Raw genomic sequence first — 15407 nt, forward strand, 5'->3', positions numbered from 1 at the left:
CATTGGGTTTGACCCAAGCAAAGGGGGAAGGACAACACGCACGTTTGGACTGTGGAGCGTTTTTTTTCGAGCCTAGTTCAGCATGTTGTGTGATCCATCATTTTGACAAAACAGGGATTCACTTTTGTTCACTTAATACACTTTCACCCCCATGTCCTCCTGGATACCCCTAGATAATCTCAGTACATACATTTTAATTTTCTTATTTACTTGATTTCTCTTATTGCTATTTCTCATTTGCTATCAATTTCTACTCGAACGCGCTGAGTTTAAGTGATTTCCCCTTGGAGATGCATGACGTGTTGTGATTGTGATCTCACCACTCTGTTGGTGTTTTCTATTTTCTGTTTCGAGCATCATTAATTGACAGTGTGCTTCCATTTCAAGGGCAGAGCATTTCAGAGACACAAGGCACAACATTTCTCTCAGGCTAATCTTTGCAGCCTTTGTTTGTGGAGACCTGCAGATCATTTGATTTTCCCCCCTCGTACTCTTCTTAAAGCACAACCCGACACCTAAAGTGATAAGAGAGGGATGTGAACTGCCTTTTACTCCGCTCAGATCAGAATCTGCCAGTGCAACTGAGCGGGCCTTTGTTAGTCTTTCTTCGTCTGTCATGAAGTCAAGCTGTGTGGAGATTGTGGAGTGTTTGTTAGAATGGTTGTTTTGAACCCCTGCCTCCTCCTCCACCACCACCACCACCACCAAAACGTCAACAAAAAACAATAACAACGCCAAAATAAATGGTGATACACCATTTAAAAAAAAAAAAAAAAAAAAAAAAAAAAAGATGCCTGTCACACAAGTTGGCCTAATTGAAGTGACACTCAATAGTTTTATTAGACGCAATAGCAAAATGTTCAAAGTTGGAGGTTTTTCTATGACCAAAAGTAAAACTGAAATGCAGTAAATTTCTTTGCGTGCATATTTAAAATGGTTGCAATAGCTTAAAAATGTATTCTGTAATGTATTACTCACGTACAAGCAAACCAGGAAGTGTATCTCCCTGAAAAAAAAAAAAAAAACTAGCTAAACATCTTACTCTTTGTGGAACATTGTCCTGGAAAAAAAAAGAAAAAAAAAAGAAAAAAGATCTGAAGCGGAGACCTACACGGTGGTATTTTGTTTTTCAACTTTACTGGAATTCTCTATGCATATTGCTGTTTCATTAATCTGCCTCGCCACAATTTGCCCTAGGCAAACTGGACTGTTTAAGTGCACCACACCTACGGTTGCTCTTTCCACAGCCTGGCATGTAACAGTCAGAACTGGCTGCTCTCTCCTTTCTCACAGCTCCTGAAGTTCAACAGCGACATGTGGGGTTTTGCAGCCCAGTGCTTTGAACATTCACATTGGTGTGCTGCCATGCAATTGACTAATCTTTGCTTTAAGTTTGTTAAATGAAAAATAACAGACAAAAACATGACTATATGTAAGCATTTACATCGACATAAAGAGCGAGTCTGCTTGAAAGGAGGCGGCAGAGGCATGTACAGTCGCCCAGAGCGGGGACTTTTTTCTCTCTCTCTCTCTCATTATTTCACATATGGTGCAAGAAAGATGCAAGATTAAGAAACAGGGATTGTTCCTTCAAATTATGGAGAGGGCTTCCCAAAATGAATTAGTCGATGAGCGGGTGTTTGCACTCTAACACGGGAAGGTTTGTGCAGGACAGGTCACTCGTGCGATCTGCCTGCAATTTGTTTGACAGCCAAAAACAACACGAATCGATATAATCACAACTATATTAAGTAGTTTTAAAACTCGTTTCGTACAATTAAAGCTACCCGATTTCAGACGAGCATCAAAGTAGTTGCCGTGTCCCGCGTGTTAATACCGCTCTCTAGTGGTGACGGTAAGGAACAGCTGCCGAATAAGCGAAAGTCGTGGCAGGGTTTTTTTTCCATCTGCACACAGAGGCAAAAGCATTTATTCCATCGTCATTTTTTTATTACAACTTTTGATTGGAATGAGCATTAGGGTGCCATTTTTGAATCAATTAAAACGGCAGAGTTGAGAAGTTTATTTGTTAAAAACAAAACCATTATGATGCTTGATATAATTTCCTACATTGATCTGGTTTTTGATTTGTGAGTGCGTTACGTGACAAAGATTGCTTTTGCATTTAAAAAAAAAAGAACAAAAAACATAAAGTGAGACACAATAGAAGGTCTTCATCCGTGCACAAGCTACCAGCAGCACTAACCCAGCCAGCGGACACGGTAGCAGGGAATCATGCAGCGTCATGCGCAACACAACTGTGGGTCTTGCCAAAATGTTATGAAGCTTTATTGGGGCTGTGCTTGACAATTAGCTTTACCAGCATGTATTCTAACGGAGGATGAGGCAAAAGGAGAAAAACAAACACAATCAGACTTTGAATGAATGAAATAACTTGTTAAAAGGATCTTGAACAGTGCTAGTAAGGAAATGTCATGACATTTAAATCTTTTTTTTTGGGGGGGACGGGACGGGACGTGGAAATTAAGTCCCTCTGTAAAGCAAACAACCAAACACAAAAGGGGGAAAAAAAGCTTTGGAGTGTCTGTTTTCTGAGCATATGAGACCACAGGAGGCTCTGTATGAGTGTCAAGTAACAAGACATATGTGGAATTAAGGGGGGGGAAATAACAACTGGTCCCACAGAGACTACTGATGGATGGAATGCGAGTCGGACCTGAGGTGAAAAAAAAAATTGTTGCTTGTCGACACCTCGAGGCCCACTGTGTAACACTTCAAGAGAACTAGAATCAAAAACACGACATGATAAATTAGATACAATCACCATCAAATGACCAGCTAGTTGAAAGCAGAGAAAACTAGGTAAAAAATACAACAGAAAAAAGATTGAGATCAACGGCTTGTGCAATATTACTTTCTTATTACGACATGGTCCTAAATGTTACAGACTGGGCCATTAAGAGGAGGAGCACTAACAGACATCTTACAGTTGTGTGATCAGAATCATGTCTACGGGAGTGCATAGAGGGTTGAACAAGCGGAGAGGGTTGCATGATTATATAAATATAAATATGAAGAACGTGTCCTGCACTATCAGAATGTCCTCTCCTCCACTCTGCAGTAGGAATATAAAATCTCAAGAGGTCGCGACATCTCCCCCCCCCCCGTTTTTTCCATTTTTTCCTTCAAAGCTCACATCAAAGCATTCTTTCCGTCGGTCGGGCACGGGCCCACTGCGCCGCGTCGGTCACTCCTCCGGGTGGAAGGCGGCGGTGGGCTCCAGGCCCTCCGGAGGACTCCGCTTCAGGCTGCCGGGCTGCGGGGGGAAGCCGCGCAGCCTCTCCTGCAGGCCGCCCACCGCCAGCCTCATCTGTTCCTCGGCGCTCTGCAGGGACTTGAGCTCCGTGGTGTAGAAGATGTAGAGCAGGGCGGTGGTGAGCAGGATGGCCGAGCACAGCGCGGCCAGCATGTAGAAGGAGGTGCGGGGGAAGGGCTGCTCCGTGCCCAGCGCCAGCCAGGGCACGGCGGCGATGGCCAGCTCCAGGAAGAGCAGCGCCAGGCCCATCACGCCCGTGCGCATGGCCGTGTAGCGCATGCGCTCGGCGCAGTGCACGCCCACCTTCACCTCGGTGCGCGCCTCCGTCGTGATGTCCACCAGCTCGGCCACCGTCGCTGCGGGCGCGGAGGGGAAGGCGTTGGTGAGAGTGAGAGGAGGACGCCGGGGGGGACGGACGGGCGTCTCGGTATGGCGTTGAGGTGGTCGTTAGCATGTTCCGCAAAATGGGCTTTTTCTTTTACAGCGGCTCCCGGTAACTTTTGGACCGCTAAATTTCTGATAACTTTTTACTTTTACTCCCTACATTTGAACACAAATATCTGTACTTTATACTCCTTATATTTGAAAAAAAAACAAAACAAAACTAAAAAAAAAACATGTTTGTGTTTTAAAGTCTTTAAAATATACAAATTCTGTTACGAGCGATTCACTTATTATTCTCAGTTGTTGTTGCTTGAAGTGGAGCTATTTAAACAATGCTGTTGTGTAGTTCAATATAAAAGTGGATCATATTTCAGAGGGAGATTACTTTACCTTGGCTTTGTGTGTTTAGTGTGTTTTTAGAAAAAAATAAACATGTCGAAAACAATATTGGCTATCGTTACTAAAAAAAAGCCAACATGTACGTAACAATGAGTGCTTCGTTGCAAAAAACATCCTTTTACTGAAGTACATTTAAAAACCTGTACTTTCTTTCTTTTAGTGGAGTAAAGGTGTTGAATCAGTACTTTTACTTTAACAGAGTATTTTTAACACCACTAGTATCCGGACTTTTACTTAAGTTTCTTTTTTAAGTCATTATTATTATTGTACGTATAACCCAGCGTGGTTGGCAGACCTACCTGTGGCAGACTCCTGGTTGCCCGGCTTCCTGCCACAGTCGGTCTCAGTGGGATTGTGCACCGTGAGCCGCAGCTCAGACGTCAGCGCTTCGTGATCGGAATATGGGAACGGGTGGTTGGCGACGGAGCCTTTGGTGGTGGACATGAAATCGCAGCAAACGTCTGCTTTGGACGAGCCCTGGGAAAGAGAAGAAAGGAGAAAGCGCCTCAGGGGGCTAATCGGAGTTCGGAAACCCAAATGATGGCTTTGAAATCCCGAGGGGATTAAAAATGAAGGGATTAAAATGCGGCGAGCGGAACGCTCTCCCACCCACCTTGAACAGGATGTAGTCGATTCGAATTCCCTTTTCAAAGGGAGCCAGCTCCTTTTTTATGGTGAAAGGGTTGTCCGAGATTAGAGTGATGCCATTCTCATTCCCCTGCAACAAAATAAATAGGGCAAATTGGTCAGCTGCCACTTCCAATACATGAAGCACTACATTTCTATGAAGGACATTTTAACACTTCACATTCCACACTTGTTTAATATGTTCAAACTGACTCAACTGAATTGAACCTGCGCACAGAAAACCCTCAAAAATACATTTTATGCTGAAACATCTTACACACTTTTTTTTTCTTTTTTTTTTTTTTTGGTGATACTGAGCGTCCATCCGTCCATCATCGTTTCTGGCTATTTGTTTATATGACATTTCATATGTACAGCCAAACCCTACCGCTTTGATACTTGAACATAACTACTTCAATGCACATCCATTCAAATTGAGTTTTCAAGAAGGGGTCAAACCAGAACTCTGGCAAATGCTTTGTTTGTTTTTTCAGTGAATTACAAAGCACTTGGTTAAGCCGTCCATTTGTTTAGAACCTGTATGACAGAGTTTGTTAAACCTACAGGGAAGTTCATGAAAGATTTTCAGTTTCACCACTTTGTCGATGAGTTCTGGTGAAACGTTTTAAGTGCTTGGTTACCACGTTTTCACTGCGGGCTGAATTAAATTATTTCAGTTACCTTGATCCACGTCACCACAGCTCAATTTGAAATATGTTTGTATATTTTGGATGCAGAATGATCTACAGCATCCACCCGACTACCTACGTCGAACTTAGCAGCTTCTGTGTAGGAGTCTCGCAGTCCGGTGGACGTTCTCAGTAGTCTGTTGCCGAGGTCCTGGGGGTGCATGTTGAGGTCGCCTGCGAGGATCACGACGTCCGCTCCAGCTGAGGTGTGGCTGAGGAGCAAAGAATAAAACCCTTAATCTCGGGTGGCTTGATCACACGCTATGAATATGAGTTGACTGCGCCCAAAGAAACCCCATTTGATAAGGTAGAAAACTGACCGGACAAACTGCTGCAGCTCCCATGCCTGGACCACTCGGTGAGGTAGATAAGAGTCCTTATCTCTGCAGTACTCCGCGTGAAGCTGCGGAGAGAGTGCGGCAATCGATTACGACGAGGCGTTTATTTGTGGTCCGCGGTCGACGTCGTTAAAATCCTTACGTGAGTCACGTAGACGTTTGCGGTCAGGCCGCCGATGTTTAAGACGGCCAGTCCGACGGCTTTGCCTCCAAACCAGTCTCCGTGGTGCGCCTGGACGTTCAGAGAATCGCACACAGTTCCGAGAGGTGAGAGTCAGGCCACGCAAAGCGACTTGAACGATCTTGTGATGGCGAGTTGCACTGTGCAGCGTGTAATAAGTGATTAGTTACACAGCGTGTGATTTAATCTAGTAAATTTAGGAGCAGAGTGTTCGATTGTTGATCCGTCTGTTGCATGCAAGAGGCATAGAAATCAATGCTCTTCATTTTTTTTTTGTTGTACATTTCAGAAGCAGATTTTTTCATTTGGAGCAACTGGAGCAACTGGAGCAACTGGAACAGCCTCCAAAGGCAAACACGTTCACTCAATAACTTCTTATGATATACACATCATTTAGATGAAGTAGATTTCAGTGATTTTCTTTCTGTGTTTTGTTGTGCAATTATTTTTTTTTAGCCTATCAGTTTTTTGGCTCTTGGTCTCTCCAGACTCTCACCATGTACGGATAACCATTCAATGAATAGCGATAGAGAAAGGTGTCATTGATTCTGTATTTGGAAAAGATGGCCAGTCCGCTGCCGATGACTCCGCTGCAAGACGAAAAGACAGAATCAGATGTGACCGAGTGGCATCCTTTGCCACTAAAAATCTGTTATCTAAAGGAATTTATAAGAAAGTGTCTAATGGAGTTGACATTTCTGTGAGCTGCAGAGCCGATTAGCATGGTGGAACCTCTGATTTAACAAAGTCTTTGATATGTAGGCCAAGGATAAGTCGAGAAGTTAATCCGTTAAGGTAAAGCCAACATCTAGGTGAAATTTTCAGGTTGATCAAAAGGGGGTACAGTATTAAAGTATTCAGGCAAAAAATAAAAAAAGTATAAGATAACTCATCGACCTGAAGCACAAAATGAGGAAAAAAACACGAGCTGGCATTAGATTATCACTAGAACATTAAGCAAATAATGGCAGTTTTATACGATGTTACTGTTAGAGCTGTAAAATCAGCTATTTCAAAAGAACAACTAGTTTAATTGAACAACATGTAGAACACTAGGAGTTCACAGAGGAAGCTGATACTGCAGGAAAAGGAAATAATAGTAGAGAAGAGGCTTAAGTGTGTTTTTCAAAACATGTTTTTTTTTTTTTATCTACTGGAGCGCCAGCATGTGGGCAGGAGCAGTACCTTTTAAAGTGATGAGAGTGCGGATGACAGGATGAGAGTTTCTTTTTCATTGAGAGATAATCTTTTTCACTCCAGACCTATAACGAACAAAACAGAGGGCAAAAAAAACTTGTAAAAAAAAAAAATTGCCACTATAAAATATTTCATGCTGTTCAAAAGAGTTTGGAACTTGCTGCAGAATATCCTGTTCCCCTGTTCTCTAACTACAGCGGCAGGAAAGTCACACCAGCTTGCGGCTCCGTAACTTTGGGACCACTTCCACCAACCTCTTGCAGCAGGATAATGTCGTGCTCCCCTTTGCAAAGCAATTCTCCTATCATGGAATAGCGCTGGGGCAACTTTTTACTCAGGTACCGGACCCCCCTTAAGATGCGGACAGAGAGAATTATTATTAATGATGTTTTATTCATATTGGCATTGAAAGGTGAACGTGAATTGAGTGACGGTGCAGATCTCAGTCGGTCACTGACCAGCAGTTGAGGGAGAAGACCCGCACTTTGACGTCGTCTGCGTGAGCCATGCTGGCAGATCGGTGGACCAGTAGAGGACGGAGTGCAGGGTCAGGAGAGATGACAGGGACAACTCCTGCAGCCACACAATAAATGTATTGATTAATAGAGAACATGAATCAATACTGCAGGTGGATGAATTCTATCAAATTGGAAAAAATGGCAAACGCTGATGTGACGATTAAAGGGAAAAAAAAAAAAAACCTTTTGGATACCACCACAGTTTTCTCTGTTGAAGTATTTCAGAAACTATTTTGCAACGTCTGATGGATCAGCTGTTGTCAGGTGACTTTTCCTCCAATAAAACCTTGTGACTGGAATGGAACTAGTGATTCCTTTTGTCTGCATAGGCAATTCTCTCTCTGTGGTCAGCATTAGCGGCAAACCCAAGACAAAAAGGCATCAGCACTGTATTAATAAGTGATTCTGATTATGTCTTTATCGTGAGTCACATCACCAGCGCAGCAGGCACACTTCATCAGTGATATTAAATGCTAATATTGAGAGCCTCTAAAAGACAAATAAGCAGACAAATAAACGTGGACATTTGCATGGTAAGCACAAAAGATGCAAACAAAGCATCTTAAAGCGTGACTTTGGTTTCCGCTGTGGGATAAAGACTGTTTGCGGATTACGTCATAAGTTTTTTTTTTTTTTTTTTTTTAAGTAAAATTTGAGGAAACAAGTTTGTTCAGTTTTGGGTTGCGAGTAACGCGACAATTCTGTTTAAATAAAGTGGCACCTGTGAGCACAAAATCGGGTTGTAAACTCTGAATTAAAACTCAGCGGACTCGGGCTTCAGCTCAACCTCGAGCACGACATGAAGGGGAAAATTTAGCTGATTTTTCAAAAAGGAAAAAGCGGACAGAGTTCACTCGTCTCTCCTGGGAGTGAAACAACATACCGGCCTCAGACAGAGTGCTGACATGGCTCTGACCTGTCTGGAGAGAGAAAAAAAAAGGGGGGGGGAGAAGCCGGTATACAGTGGAAAGAATGGAGAGGCGCTAGTTTAACGTCCTTTGAATAGCGGGTAAATCATTATGCTCCAATACAGAGAGCGCAAACAACGAGTTTGACAACGACGGGTGCCATGCGACTGAGGAATGGCACCGAAGTTGCTCGCTGCACCTTTACCTCCGCCTCTGTCCATTAAGTGAGAGATGCAGCATTCCCCCCCCCGTGAGCAGCCGACATGCCAAGGTATCGGTGCGGAGCATCGACTCCGGATGTTTGAAGCAACAATGACCCCCCCCCCCCCCCGATTCCCCCCACGTCGACACCCTTGGTGATCAAACGATAAATGGCCAAATATTGCTCGCACCCGCAAACCCAAGGCTGCCGTTGTTAACCGCAGAAGTGGCGCAGCGCAGCGCTACGTTAGCTCGCAGGCAGGTGGATAAAGTTGGAGCAAAAAAAAAAAAAAAAAATGCCGACACGGCTACAGTTGTTAGCCTGCGTCGTGTCTAACGCGATAAAGTAGTTGAAACGATGCCTGCTGTGTTATTCGAGCGTAATAATGTGTTTGGCGAAAATACGCAGGTAACCCGGGGTGGACGTTGCGAATGGCATCTCCGGCAGCTTTAATAACTCCTCCGTTAGCCGGCAGTTAGCGTTTTAGCTCGTCTCTTTAACGTGTGGTTCTCCTCACTCTCTGTCGTGTTGCTGGATTGTTTATTAACTTTGTGTGTAGTTACCGAATTATAAGCTTGGTTTACTCACCCCACGGACCAGCTGACGTCAGTTGGCTAACGGGACCCGGTGAATGAGCACTTACAACGTTGTAATGGCAGTTTTGACTTTGGACTGTCAACACTTCCTGTTTTGCGAGCGAGCTATCGCGTCCTGTGTACAACTTGCTCACGTCAGTCACGCTCCACGGACACTGTGCGTGGTCTAGTTAGAGTACGACACAGTCTACACTACACTAGAAAGACTAAAATGTAATTTTCTACTTACATGTTTGGCGTAAAGTCTAATTTAATTTTGATAAAACCGATCTACACATACAGTGTTTCTTCAAAATAAAACAGGAACTCAGAAAACACCAGTATGTTCGAGCCGGACAGGAGCAATCACATTAATATTGTCGTAACTAGCATCAGTGAACTCGTAACCGTTATGCGCACAGAGAGACACACAAATATATAAAAATAAGTAGATTTTTTTTAAACTTCCATTTTATTCATTAAAGATTTTCCCAACATGCGGCATCAAGAGAATGGCAATCGTTTCCGACTTTCTAACGAAAAGCCGCTTGGGATTCTGGGAGATTAAGTTTTTTTTTTTTATTTATATAGCGTAACAAGATGATGGTGCTAAGAGTTCGAGTTCAGTCTTGTATTTAATTTGCCTCGTTACATTCTTCGGAACATTACGACACAAGAATACTTATTCATTCATGCATCCATTCATGAGATCATTGCTGTAGTTGTTTTTTTTTATATACTTATCAAGAATGTGCTATAACATAAATGTTAAGCTTAAACTGTATTTTTGAAGGATAAATAAAAGAAAGTAACCCATTTGTAAAACATTTCAGGAATTTCAAGAATAGAATATGAATGTGGAAAGAATCATTAGGGACAAAACAAATTTAAAAACATGTTTAATAAGTTTTCTGGGGGGGAAATGGCCCCAAAGGCACCATGCGTCTTTTATTGTTAGATACATTTGTTTGATTACATAGCCCAACCTCTACGTTAAGTATAAAATTGCAATGCACAATTGTAACAAAGACAACAGTAAAACACCTTAAACCAAAACAAAAAACAAAACAAAAAAACTGCCCACACCATTCAGAATATGATGCATTAGATATCTCATTAATTATCAATATCAACAATCACACATTATTTTCAGTGAAGCATATGGCAATCACTGAATGTCAAAAAATATCACAAAACAAAACATTTATCATGAAAGAGTCTGTATAAAAGATAAATTGAGAAACTTGCTAGAGGAAGAGTGTTATTGTATCTTGCATGTGAAATATGACATTCAAAGCCAGGTGCAATTAATCCACCTTACATTTTAAAACTTGAACTTTTAGAATTGTCCAGTGAACCACATAACGATGACTCATAGTTGGCAGGATGCGCGGGACGACAGTTCTCGTGTCCGGACGTCCTACAACACTTTCAACATCTCCATCACAACTGAAAGTGATTGATACATCTTTGTAAACCCCCGGCCCACCCTCCCACTATTTCTGTCCAATCCCCATAAATAACAATCAATCGTCATACTCCACAGCACGGAGACAACAGCTCTCATTCAAGACAATCATTTAGTTTGATCTCAAAATGATTTTACGAGTGACATCAGTAAAAAACAAAACAAAAAAAAAACAAAACAAAACAAAATATTGATGCAGCTTCTCCACACATTACACAGAGAAGGGTGAAGCAAATGAAGCAACTTCACAGCATACAATCTCTTTCTTAAACAAAAGAAACAGTGATCCTCTGTGCTGAATTACTTGATCACAAATATAAACATTAAGAAGTCCCCCCCTCCCTCCAATGCTCCTATGTAACACATATTCCTTTAGAATCCACTGACTCACAGTACAGAAACTATCCATTTTTTTTTATACATTTGGCTACAAAACTCAAGGCAGAAAACAAGCACTGCTGTCGCGTCAGCATGACTCCCCTTCCCCGTCTCGATCTTTCAAGTGCAATCGAGCACCCGTCCTCAACTACAGAGAAATAACAGGGAGAATCTCATAGGATGGCAAAGCCCTGGCTTTAGCACAAAGCATCCCTTGTGTCACAATTTTGTTTTTGATGCTTGTAAGACCTGACTTTTAAACTCTGTAAATTATTTTTTTTTAAATAAAAAAGGAGCATAACCCCATTAGGAGTTTAACTCCGTACAGACTGTAAAACTTGGGACAGCGTTGTTGAGAAAATAAAAGGTTACATGACAGTTATTTGTCCCAATGGTATCCCCCTCCCCTGTGTGCCAGAATAGCAAAAAACTGTCCCAAATAAGTAGATCTAAGAGGTTTATAAAAGAACCTGTCTGACAGTTTTCTGTTCATTTAGAAACAAGAGGTAGTAAATAAAGGCAATCCAAAATGGCAGACAATAATATCATCTTTGGAGAAAAGGCACCTGCTTTCCTAACGAAACCTACTGCAACAACACCACTTGGCTCTGGTTTCCCCTTCTGTGGTCCTGCTCTGTCCTTTCTGTCTTTTCTTTTTTTGTTAACAATCTTGAAGCACACACCTAGGTGTGTTTTCCCTTGGATTATCAAATCACTGACACACATTCTCGTTCCCTCCGTGAAAAAAAAAAAAAAATCAACCTCCATCAGTACCCCAGGAAAGTGACCCACTTCATGTAACACATGTTTAGACACATGAAAGATAGCTTGCTGTTTGACGAAATCTGTCATTCTTCAGAATTCCTTTTCCGCATGTAGAGATTCAGCTGTTCCTCTCAGGGAAGACTTTTGTTTAGTCTTAAAGCATAAAAAAAATTGTCCATATTAGTTCAGACAAGGCTTGTTTGAAAACGAAAAAAAAAAAAAAAAAAAACTCTCTTTTTTGTCGCTGTTCTAGATATTTTTTTTTGTCCTGGATGGTTATGCTGGTTGCAAAGAGAGCGTGTCACGCTTTTGTCATGCTTCTCCAAAACCTCCCTGAAAAGATGTGTTAGTCTTTCACAAGTCTGTAGACGTGGTATTGGGCTCCGTGTTCACTTGTGGAAACCTCGAAAACAAAGGCTATACAGAGCAAAGTCTCCTGGGTGTCACGGTTTGTCACCACCTGCAGGGGGCAAACAGAGGCGGCAAAAATGTAAAGGTAGGAAAATCAAATAACTGACACAATTTAAAAAAGGTTAAAATATGTCAAGTTCAAACCATATTTCTATATAGCTGTGACAGTGTCAACACAAATATACATTACCTGCAGGATAGTGAAGTTTTCAAGAACACTGTTCATCATGTACTTCTCGGGCAAGTGTTTGAGCTTGTGGATAAAGTTGATCATGTACTCGCACATGGGCGAGCGGTGGATTCTGTAGACACACTTTCCTCCCTCCAGGCGGGCGTACTCCGTCTGTCGCACAAACACAAAGAGACACGGTGGATGCGCTGCCCTGCCAGAAGAACGAGGAGTCGCCCACGAGCCCGTTCTCACCTCCACCTTCTCCACCACCTGCTTGCCGAACGAGCAGACTTTGGTTGAGACAGTGATGGTCATGTTTTCGTGGCTGCTGTACTGGCTGCTGACGCCGTAGAACGAACCGGGGCCGTCCTGCATGCCGCTGCTGTTCAGGTCAGCCTGTAGGGAGCAGTAGCGAAATTATTGATGCGACCGGGTTCTTCATCGGCACGCTGTTGCACAGCTCAGGATGTGCAAATGTGACACTTTGAAAGGTGGTTTCAATACATGTGCATCTATTTGGCTTTTAATAAAGTGATATTTATTAAATAAATTGTTTATTCAAAATTAAACCCCAATACAATAGAAGGCTACTGGGGAAGACTTATTTTTTAGTTTTTTTTATTATTATTATTTTTTTAGCATTGTTCTTGGTAGGCCGACATGACTATTGGGATAACGCTGAGCGCAAACAGAGCGGAATACATACATGAACGAGTCTAATAGCGACGCGATGACGTCAACTCACCCAGAACTTGACTAAGAAGAAAGCGTTCTGGGGGCCTTTCTCATAAAGCTCTTTGAGGCCGCCCTTCTTCTCTGGGAACTTGTCGTAGATTTGCCGGATGTCCACAGCCTCCAGTAGCGGGTCACTGTACGAGGGGTTGGTCTGTCCAATGTGGACAAACAGGTGTTTGCTGTACTGCAAGGGGGCAAGGAAAGGGAGAGAGGACAAAACAGGAAAAAAGCATGGTTAGTCTGAAAATCATCAGCTGCTCAGTCATCATAACTGTGTACTGCTTATTGGAATACAATGATGAACAGACGAAAATCTGAGTTTCATTTTAATAGAGTAGTACTAGTACAAGTAGAAGCAGAAGTCCTGCAGGTTTCTGACTCACATTGTCTGGGTCTCTTTGGACCTCCATGAAGGCTGAGTACTCCAGCATCCGCAGCTTCGACGAGGCGATGGTCCGGTCCTGCCACACGGGCACAGCAGTGGCAGTCGGTGCAGGAGGAGGTGCCAAGTGTTCGTAACCTGGGAGGGTCACAAAGAAAATTGTTCAAGAACAGGGAAACTTTTTTTTTTTTGATGGGGGGGGAATCTAAAGGATTTATTTTTTTTTGCCTTGTACTCACTTGATAAGGTCTGCGGTAAAGGACCTGATATGCTTGGGTAAGGAGGCTGTGCAAAAGGTTTTATACTGAAAGAAAAAAAACGAACGGCGAGGTGAGACGAAAGGCAGCTGCTGACAGTATGAACTATTTTGTGGTTTGTATCCACTGAAATATATTTGTGCCTCTGACAAAAGTCTCTTGAGGGTGACACCAGTTAGTGTAAGCATGTGTCGTTGCACCAGCTAGGCGTAAGTCCACCCGCTTCCACTGCTTCTTGCAAATAGCGTTTTATCTGATTCCACTGACAAATCAGCTACTTTTAGTTTAGTTTTTTTCTTCTCAATCAAATCTGAAGCAGATCATTTGCCTGGTGGGGGCTTACAGTAAATCAGTGCAGGAAACATACAACAGAATGCAGCACAGGGGATGAGTTAGTTCCGCGTTGCGCTGGACCTCAGCTAGGGGGAACTTACGCGTGGCTGGTGCGGCCTGACCCAGGAGTCCTTCCCGGGTTGAGGTCTAGAATCGGCCTGGTGTGCAAAAACGGCACCGGTTATTAAACACACCCTTTGGAACTCAGCGGGCATTAGGCCTAACCGCCTCAGTCACTCATTCATAAATTCTGCCCTCCCTACCAGCAGCCTCTGCCGAAACTAAATACAAGCTGACGTCACGCTTCAAGCATCTTGTGGCTTTTGGCGGACGGGTGTACTTACTCCTGAGAGGGTCCAGGCTGCCCTGGCATAGGAGGCCAAAACTAGAGGGAAAAAACACAGTGGATGTTTATTTAGCATTATTAGATTTCCTTTATATTACGTGCTGTAAAATTCCGATGACGGAAAACACCGGAGAAGACGGTGGAAATGTGCTGCGAGTGCTCAGTTGGAGGGGTCGTCTTACTCTGGTTGGCTGGTAGGGGGCTGGCGGCAGTGGTGGAAGGTGATTCTTTATAATACTCGGGGAGACGATCTGTGCAGACGACAGCGCTGCCATGTTCTGCAAGGCCTTGTCTTTGGAAGCCTGGTCCTGCAGATTGAGAACAAAAGGAATGGCGAGGGTCAGCCACAAGGTGGAGCCGTAACACAACATTGCGGAGCAGTAGCTGCTTCGCTAAAACTCTTAGCTGTTTCAATAACTATAGAAAAACATCTTGACAAATGTCATTGCACTTGATAATCACAGGCATCTGCAGACAACAAGCAGCATGGCCAAATGCAACATTTGACATGACGGGAAACAAGTTCAAGAGCAGCTTCAGAATTAGACAGAATCAGGAAATCAGGGTAATGCAGTCCAAGGGTTCCAAGGTTTGGATATGAAATGAGGTGACAGGACAAACCGTATGGCAGTGTGTTACCAGGGTGACCGTGGAAAGGAGACAGGGAGGGAAAAGAGGATGCACTGATTTAAAATGCAGGTTGTTGCAAACAGCAGCACGCAACACCCAATGGAAGTTGGAATCGGCAGATGAAAGAGCTACAACGGCAGAAAGAAACTGCCGATATAAAAGCGAAGTCCATTTTTTGTCAGTGGGAAATAAAACATAAAACTATGTCTTACAAGCACATGAATGCTTTATTCCT

General features: G+C 43.0%; 2 protein-coding genes across 11 annotated transcripts in view; both read right to left on the minus strand.

Moving 5' to 3' along the window:
• Positions 1-2752: 2752 nt before the first annotated feature.
• Positions 2753-9621, minus strand: smpd2b (sphingomyelin phosphodiesterase 2b). The gene is made up of 11 exons (XM_076024962.1): positions 9305-9621; positions 7551-7662; positions 7347-7443; positions 7081-7157; positions 6392-6485; positions 5857-5946; positions 5697-5779; positions 5456-5588; positions 4674-4778; positions 4360-4537; positions 2753-3633 (listed from the first exon to the last, which is right to left on the minus strand). Exons 2-11 carry the CDS (start codon positions 7598-7600, stop codon positions 3209-3211), a joined length of 1332 nt encoding a protein of 443 aa, XP_075881077.1. The 5' UTR covers positions 7601-7662; positions 9305-9621; the 3' UTR covers positions 2753-3208.
• Positions 9622-10177: 556 nt separating this feature from the next.
• The window catches only part of tead3b (TEA domain family member 3 b), a 37059-nt gene continuing 31829 nt past the window's right edge, over positions 10178-15407 (minus strand). For 8 of the 10 annotated variants that reach the window (XM_076024964.1, XM_076024969.1, XM_076024966.1 and 5 more), the window contains 9 exons: positions 14725-14850; positions 14541-14581; positions 14298-14354; positions 13846-13910; positions 13608-13744; positions 13235-13408; positions 12742-12885; positions 12508-12660; positions 10178-12366 (listed from right to left, as the gene is read on the minus strand). In XM_076024964.1, the coding sequence (XP_075881079.1) occupies positions 12253-12366; positions 12508-12660; positions 12742-12885; positions 13235-13408; positions 13608-13744; positions 13846-13910; positions 14298-14354; positions 14541-14581; positions 14725-14850 (1011 nt within the window). In that variant the 3' untranslated portion in view covers positions 10178-12252. The remainder of the gene's footprint in view (positions 12367-12507; positions 12661-12741; positions 12886-13234; positions 13409-13607; positions 13745-13845; positions 13911-14297; positions 14355-14540; positions 14582-14724; positions 14851-15407) is intronic. The other 2 variants (XM_076024967.1, XM_076024973.1) reach the window with 1 other exon arrangement.

Source organism: Nelusetta ayraudi, unplaced genomic scaffold, assembly GCF_046127955.1.
Source record: "Nelusetta ayraudi isolate G7.1 ecotype Tasmania unplaced genomic scaffold, CSIRO-AGI_Nayr_v1 ptg000017l, whole genome shotgun sequence".
In the NCBI taxonomy this organism is placed as follows: domain Eukaryota; kingdom Metazoa; phylum Chordata; class Actinopteri; order Tetraodontiformes; family Monacanthidae; genus Nelusetta; species Nelusetta ayraudi.

What these genes read in the sequence shown, in the direction of transcription:
- smpd2b (XM_076024962.1), bottom strand. Translation starts at nt 7,600, where the DNA reads ATGGCTCACGCAGACGACGTCAAAGTGCGGGTCTTCTCCCTCAACTGC. An exon ending in CACTCTCATCACTTTAAAAG is followed by an intron (nt 6,486 to 7,080) that starts GTACTGCTCCTG and finishes TTCGTCTTGCAG; the next exon opens with CGGAGTCATCGGCAGCGGAC. An exon ending in GAGCTGCAGCAGTTTGTCCG is followed by an intron (nt 5,589 to 5,696) that starts GTCAGTTTTCTA and finishes TTTGCTCCTCAG; the next exon opens with CCACACCTCAGCTGGAGCGG.